The sequence below is a fragment of the Phyllostomus discolor genome, chromosome 9, assembly GCF_004126475.2.
Source record: "Phyllostomus discolor isolate MPI-MPIP mPhyDis1 chromosome 9, mPhyDis1.pri.v3, whole genome shotgun sequence".
NCBI classification, from domain to species: Eukaryota; Metazoa; Chordata; class Mammalia; order Chiroptera; family Phyllostomidae; genus Phyllostomus; species Phyllostomus discolor.
The window spans coordinates 166,746-174,274 of NC_040911.2; the positions used below are offsets into that span (position 1 = coordinate 166,746).

At 59.3% G+C, this 7,529-nt stretch overlaps 1 protein-coding gene across 1 annotated transcript; it reads right to left on the reverse strand.

Moving 5' to 3' along the window:
* Positions 1 to 878: 878 nt before the first annotated feature.
* HSBP1L1 (heat shock factor binding protein 1 like 1) lies at positions 879 to 4,824 on the reverse strand. Its single transcript, XM_028524309.2, has 4 exons — positions 4,668 to 4,824; positions 3,875 to 3,941; positions 2,871 to 2,965; positions 879 to 1,250 (listed from the first exon to the last, which is right to left on the reverse strand). The coding sequence occupies exons 1-4, from the start codon at positions 4,713 to 4,715 to the stop codon at positions 1,143 to 1,145; spliced, it is 318 nt and encodes a 105-aa protein (XP_028380110.1). The 5' UTR covers positions 4,716 to 4,824; the 3' UTR covers positions 879 to 1,142.
* Between the last annotated feature and the right edge of the window lie 2,705 nt (positions 4,825 to 7,529).

Here is a 7,529-nt window from a genome sequence, read left to right on the forward strand (position 1 = left end):
AAAAAAATGAAGAGAGACTTAGGAACCTCCAGGACATCTTTAAACATTCCCACATCCAAATCATAGGGGTACCAGAAGGAGAAGAGGAAGAGCAACAAATTCAAAACTTATTTGAACAAATAATAAAGGAGAACTCCCCCAATCTGGCAAAGGAAATAGACTTCCAGGAAGTCCAGGAAGCTCAGAGAGCCCCAAACAAGTTGGACGCAAGGAGGAACACACCAAGACACATCATAATTACATTAGCCAAGATTAAAGTGAAGGAGAGAATCCTAGAAGCAGCAAGAGATAAGGGGACAGTCACCTACAAAGGAGTTCCCATCAGACTGTCAGCTGATTTCTCATAAGAGACTTTACAGGCAAGAAGGGGCTGGAGAGAAGTATTCCAAGTCATGAAAGGCAAAGACCTACGTCCAAGATTGCTCTATCCAGCAAAGCTTTCATTCAGAATGGAAGGGTAGATGAAGTGCTTCTCAGATGAGGTCAAGTTAAAGGAGTTCATCATCACCAAGCCCTTATTATAAAAAATACGAACAGTAAAATGACAGCAAACTCACAATTATTAACAACCACACCTAAAACAAAAACACATGCAAACTAAGCAAACAACTAGAACAGGAACAGAACCACAGAAATGGAGACCACATGGAGGGTTAGCAACAGGGGAGTGGGAGGGGGAGAGAGGGGGAAAGGGTACGGAGAATAAGTAGCACAGACGGTGGGTAGAAAACAGATGGGGAGGTTGAGAATAGTGTGGGAAAGGTAGAAGCCAAGTAACATGTACAACTCTTGGACATGAACTCAGTGGGGGGAATGTGGGTGGAAGGGGGTGTGCAGGGTGGAGGGGAATAAAGGGGAGAAAATGGGACAACTCTAACAGCATAATCAATAAAACATATTTTAAAAGAGCAGTTTTCATTTAATCACATTTTCAAGTGACTGGTCCGCTGTCTGCGGGGGTGAGGGAGAAGTTGGAAAGAGGCAAAGGTCTGCTTACGCACCAGTTAACGCCCAGTCAGATAAACCGGAGTTTCCCAAGCTTTCGATGGAGGTGCCTTCGTCCCCTGTGGTGACGACGGAAACACCCTTTGCGTGGGGAAACTCCAGGGTGCAGAAAAACGTGACGACGGGCGACCTTCGTTTCAGTCGGGCGGGGTCAACGAGGACTCCCGGTGAGGACCAGTGAGCAGGGCGCCTCGAGTCCGCCTCCCATCGCCGGGGCCCCGGGGTTCTGGAGAGCCTCCTCCTGTCTGTGGAAGGAGACGTGGTACAGGTGTCACAGGTGTAGTGTAACGCGGACACTGGCCAGGAGCCCGGTCCTTCCGAATGTAGAACAGTGTAGTTCCTGACGTCACGTGGGCCATGGACTCTCGTCCCTCTCACAATGCCCACAACAGGAACACGAGTTTGGGGGTTTGCCAAATGAATCCCCTGAAACCCGTGGCACAGGCCCTGACCTGACATCACCAACAAGCACAGGTTTAGCCAACCAGACCTGCATTTATTTATGCCTTTTCATGTCAAAGGCACTGACGGTGTTTGAGCAGACTTAGATTCCTGGCGGCTCCTCTCTGCTGCTTTGAAGAATGGCTGCAGGAGCATCAGAAAGTGAGGTCTTGATACGCACCGAACCATGCAGTTTGATGCCCAGTATTTAGTGTAGTTTGGCCAGATTTAAAACCCGGCTGGAGTCGAGGTGATGAGGGAAGGAACTCAGTTCCCGCACCGCCATCCCACGCCTGGGGGTGTGCCCACTGGGGGTCTTGCAGAACCTGGCCCACTACCCCTGCCCTCGGGCACTGGCCTTTCCCCAGCGAGCCCTCAGGGGAATGGCCCAGTGTCCAGGAGGCCTAGAAGGGACTGCAGGGCAGGTGGGCCCGTCTGATGCAGCCTCAGCGAGGAGGACAGGTGTTGTCTTCACCCACGGCAGCGTTTGAGAGCCCTCCCCAGTGTGCTCCGGATGGAGACGTTCATGTCTCGGACGGTGGACTGGCTCTGCTTTAGCAGGCAAGTGTGGGCGATTTGCCAGATGGCTTAGGGTGACAGTTGTCAAAGAAGTGGGAAAACAAAAGCATGTGATTATTAAAATAGGCTCATATAACCAGAATGTGATGTCAGTAAAACATACATATGTGTCTTAAGGAAGTTGTGCCTCTGCACATGCGTCACATGGACGTAAGGTCAGTCCAGGACCTGAAGGTAAGCGTTTGTGTGCATCTCACGAGGCCGTGCAAAATTCCACCGGAAGGGCGGGGCCCTGCAGACTCCGGGAGTGGGCTGAGGGCTCAGTGCAGCGTGTGCTCCAGTGGTTCCACGAGTGCATTGTCTCCGACAGGAACCGCTGGTTACAATCCCCAGTGTGCAAATCACTGTGGCTTGTGTTTTGCCTGAAGGTTAACTGGGGGAGGGGTGGGAGTAAACAGGTATTTGAATGAAATCCAACTTTTATATAATAAAGCTTTTCATTTGAAACGTGCACTTCTAAAGGAATATGATAAACAGTGTTAAATTGGTCTATTAATTTTTTTTTACTTACTGATTTTAAGGGGGAGAGAGAGAGAAACAACATCACCTTGTTGTTCTACTTACTGGTGCACCCAGTGGGTGTTTCCTGTCTGCGCCCCGACTGGGGGTTGAACCCGACACCTTGGCTCATGGGGATGACCCTCGAACCCACTGGGAGGCCGGGCCAGGGCTCAGCTGGTGCGTTTTGAAAGGAGCATTTGTGAAAGCCTTTTTCAGGTACCTGAAGGTTTTCCAGGTACGAAGGCAGGGACTCCCACAGTGAGCAAAGATGGGACTGCGTTTTCAAGACGAAAGTGATCACAGACTCTGCAGGAAGGAAACCTGGTCCCTAGCCATGGCCTTACCATCTGCTCCTCGGCGGCTTCTGTGACCCCGGCTTGCACCATCAGTTCGTCCACGTTCCTCTGCAGGTCCTGGAGGCGCCTCCCCATCTCCTCCAGTTCCGCGTCAAGGAGCACAGAGCCTCTGGCCGGAAAGCCCTGCTTCAGCCTGCACCTGCTCGCCCCTGGTCTGACAAACGCCCTCCCTGGCTGCCACCTGTAAGACCCCTGAGGTCAGGGCAGGTGCTTCCTGGAGGTCTTTGGGAGCTGTCTCCCAGCTTAGCTCTGAAAGCTCGGCTCCCCAGGTGTGGGCGCAGGTGCAGGGATGGGAGGTAGTCTGGCATGTTTTACTGTCTTAACCAAACTCTGATGAGGATGCAGATATTACGGAAATTAACTCAGTTTGTCATGTTTCAGGCTTTTTTCCCTGTGGGGACCCACCTACAGAATCAGAAATTGCAAGTTCTACGTGCAAATGCTTTGCACACAGGGTTTCAGGAGCCATTGTGATTGTGAGAAGGGAGCTCACGCTGGGCACACCTGATAACTTAACAGTCGCCTTGTCTGGGCCTGCTCAGCCGGCAACACTCGCTCTCCCCTGTGTTTGAACTCATGTCTCAGCAAAACGGGGAGCTGCTCGCGTCACAGAACACGGCTGGCGGGGGAGCCAGGTGGAGCCCCCGGGCCAGAGGTGGTCTGAGTCCTGTCTGCGGGTTTCCGAGTGCGGGGCGGCGCCTGCGGGAGGTCCCCGGGCAGACCGCAGGTCTATTCAAGGTGCGGCGGGAAGGCGAGGCTGTGGAGGCCTGTGTGGGGTGCGTGCACATTTTATTGCCGCACGAAAGGGCCTTGTGCCGCCCGTCAAGCCGGAAACAACCAGCTGTGGCTGGTAGTGAAGGCACCAGGATGCCACTTACAGGCACAGACGGAAACAGGGGTCCCAGGTCAAACATTCTCCACTGACAAGCTATTCCACGGCAATCTAACAGTTCGAAGCGCCGAGGTTTTTGCTATAACACAGAAAAGGATATTTCTGAGATTTAATGTTGCAGTCAGAGCTTGAAAATGTTCCTCAAGTCCCTGGAGTAGATTTTCTGCCTGGAAAAAAAAAAAAGAACCATAAGACAGTGAAGATAATACTCACTCCTGACGCCGGCATTTCAGAACAGTGTACGCAGTGGATTATTGACAAGGAAAGTCTTTTCGACAAGTGGGGGGGGACGATAACTAAGCTGGTGGCCCCTCCACCGCACACAGAGACCAGCCCAAGGGGACTCCGCCCCTAAGCCCGGGCGCGGAGGGCAGCAGGGAGCCCCTGGGTCGCCATGGGCCCGGAGCCTGGCCCTGGGGTCCCAGCCAGCAAGTTGGGCCTCGGCCGCTGGCCGGGCGGGGCGTCAGCCGGCCCGCTGGCCGCGCGCCCCAGAAGGAAGTGTGCCCGCTGCTGCGGAGGCAGACAGGCCCTGTGCACGGGCTGCTTCGTGCTTCACAGACGCGGCCTCAAACCGCCCGGGACGTGACGCAGCTCCCTCCCCGCACAAGCGTTACCCCCCACAGACTGGCCGCTGGCCGCCCAGAGCCCGCCTCCTCGCGGTGTGAAGACCACCGCCCACGGCCAGCCACCGTGTCGGGTACCCAGCAGGTCTCCTTCCTCCGGACCACGCAGGTGGAAGAACCTACAACATCCGACAGTGGTGCTTCCTGGTCGGTCCTTGCCTAGCTTCTCCTGCCGGAGGGTGGGCGGGGGTGCAGCAGGGGGTCCGCAGGTCCCACCCCACTCCAGGGTGGGCGGGAGAGCGAAGAGGGAGGGGCGGGGCCCCCACTCACCGCGCCCTGCAGCGCGCGCCCAAGGTCTTCGGGTCCCTGTGCATCCATGTGGCCCCGGGGCGTCGTGGGGCGGGCCTGGCGGACCCGGTGGGGCCAGGTGGGGCCAGGTGGCTCCGGCGCGTCAGGGCCGCGGTGCCGGCTTCTGGTCCCGCCGCCGCCGCCACTGCCGCCGCCGCCACTGCCGCCGCCGCCGGCCGTCTAGGGAACACCCGAGAGCCTGGCTGGGCTGCAGCACCTCCTAACCCGGACGCCCCCGCGAATTCCTGGGCGGGGCGCGCCGGCCAACCCGGAGACGCTGAAGCTGCCCAGCAGGTCCTGGGAGAAGGCCTGGAGGGTGAGGGCCAGGCAGGGGGCGGCTGCATCCTGAAGGTCACTGTCCCGCGAGGGAGTGGGCGGGCGGGCGGCGGGGAGCGGCAACCCTCTGCGGGGGCAAGACCTTCCGTCCGGCCTGCTTCCCCCGTCACGCCGGAGCTGAGAGAGGTAGCCCTAGACGGAGCCGGTCTCCTCCTCGGGCGCCTCCGCCTCATTATCATTGCTATTATTTAATTATACACAACACGAAACCCACCATGTTGGCCATTTCTCAGGGCGCAGCTCGGTGGCCCTGGGCACACGCACAGGGCCGTGCAGCCGTGACCGCCCCGACCCACAGAATTCTTTCGTCTCTCGGACTAAGCCTCTGCCCCGTTGCGCACGCGCCGCCCCCGCCCCGCCCCCGGGCCCTGCCGTCTACTGCGTGTCTGTGCTCCATCCCTTCACACGGCGCTGTCACTTCTCCCACGGGGGTGGGGGGGCGCGGGGCCCTGGGGGTCTGGCCCTGCAATCACCCGGGCAGCAGGCTGTGCTCTCCGAGTGCCTGCCAACTCTGGGGCCAACCGACAGCTGAGACTCTTGCCCTGACCTGTGTGGCTCAGTGGGCTCCGCGCCGTTCCGAACACCGGAAGGCTAAGGCTGCTGGTTTGATTCCTGGGCAGGGCGCACGCCTGGGTTTCCCGCCAGGTCCCTGGAGGGGGTGGGGGTGGGGGTGGGTGCGAGAGAGGCAGCCACACACTGATGTTTCTCTCCCTCGTTCTCCCTCCCTCCCCTTCTCTAAAAATATTTTAAAGAATAAAATCAAGAATTCTATGTTCTGCGACCCATGCCTGGCACACGGGCAACCCGTGCACCTGGGCTCTGAGGTCACTGGAGATCTGGAGGAAGCTCCCGGCCCACGCCCCTCCTTCTGGTGCCCTTTCAGCCCGAACCGGCGGCCGCTCCCGGGGCCCTTCGTGGGTGGCGACCTGTTTCATGACTCTTCACCCTTGGAGCTCCGTGGGGCAGCGCCGCGTCAGCCTGAGTCACTCCGTGTCCCAGGGGCCCGGCTGGGCCACAGCACACACACGCCCGGGCTGCCGGATGTTTGGGAAACGCGGCCGCCCGTGCGGAGCCGCCCGAATCGTTAGTCATCAGCAGGATGCGAATCAGAGCCACCTGAGGTCCCAGGTTGCACCCACGCCGGCCTGGGTCGGACACCAACAATGACAAGTGCTGACGGGAGGTGGCCCGTCTGGGGCCTCACAGCTGCCGTGGAGCCAGGACTCGGCCCGGCCAGCGTGGGAATAGCCCGCCGGTCCAGGAAACCTCCATCCCCCCTTTCTGCATCGGCCCCGGAGAAACGACCACCCATTTCTGCACGGAAAGGCACACACGAGCGTCCCCAGCGGCGCTTCTAACAATACCCAGAGGGGAAGGAGCCGGCCCGGCGTCCAGCAGGTGGACGAGCAGAGCCGGGTGGGCCTCTGAGCCGGGCAGCACTCAGCCCCAAAGGAAGTTCTGGCAGCCGCCTGGACGCGGAGGGGCCTTGAGGACATTCTGCCACGGGAAATGACGCGGTTGGTACTGGGTGACTCCAGCAGACAGCTCCGTGCCCCCGGGGCCACCTCTCACCACCGGGCCTTCCCTCTTGGGGTGCCTCGGGTCTGCCGTGAAGGACCTCGCACGTCAAACTCACGAGGAAAGGAAGCACACGATGGGTGCCGGGCAGGGGCAGCGGGTGTCTGGTGGGACGCAGAGTGTCCGGTGGGAAGGAACGGTCTGGAGAGGACGGCGGTGACGCCGCACGCCCCTGTGGGTGTGCTCGGCGCTACTGCACGTGCCCTTCAGCACGGTCGAGACGGTCGGCAGCCTGACCTTACGCACACTTCACTGCAGTGTATGTTTTCAAAGTGCGTCGCCCCTTTGAGCTCTAGGTTCAGAATTCCAGGACCCCTGCTTCCCTCCCCCTCCCCCTCGAGGACCCAGGGCAGCAGGTGGCTGTGGGCAGGCCCCCAGTTTGCCCACACGTGCCAGGGAGACAGGACCAGCAGCGTGAACCAGATGCTCCCGTGCGGGAGGAAACCTGCATCCTTCCTCAACATCCTGAAGAGAGAGGATGGAACCTTCTAGAGGCTTTACAGCAGGGCCCAGGGAGGGCGGCTGTGGGGGTGGGGGAAGTAGTGGCTCAGTAGGAACGCCTCCCGTTTCCCTCCGCCCTGTCCCTGTCCGGCTTCCTTCTCCGACTGGTGTTTGCGTTTCCCCACGCACGCGGGTGCTGCGTTCCAGGTCGCTTCCCGTGGACACTCTGGGTTGCGACAACCCAGAGGCTGCGAGGGCTGCCTCTGAGGAGTGAGAGCCCCCCCGCCCCACCAAGCCCTCCCCATCCCACCAGGCTCCTCGGCGAGTGGCTCTAACTCAGGCTGTAACTGTCATTTCCCACAAAACCTACCAGGTAGGAGCAGGCAGCCAGCTCCGTGCCCCCGGGGCCACCTCTCACCCCCAGGCCTTCCCTTTTGGGGTGCTTCCGGTCTGCCGTGGTCGAGGGGAGCGCTGAGGGGCACGCAGGGC

Coding starts and splice junctions, on each gene's coding strand:
- HSBP1L1 (XM_028524309.2), bottom strand. CDS start 4,715: ATGGATGCACAGGGACCCGAAGACCTTGGGCGCGCGCTGCAGGGCGCG. Junction 3,942..4,667: donor GGCGCGCGCTGCAGGGCGCG/GTGAGTGGGGGC, acceptor TTTTTTTTCCAG/GCAGAAAATCTACTCCAGGG. Junction 2,966..3,874: donor TGCAACATTAAATCTCAGAA/ATATCCTTTTCT, acceptor TTGACGCGGAAC/TGGAGGAGATGGGGAGGCGC.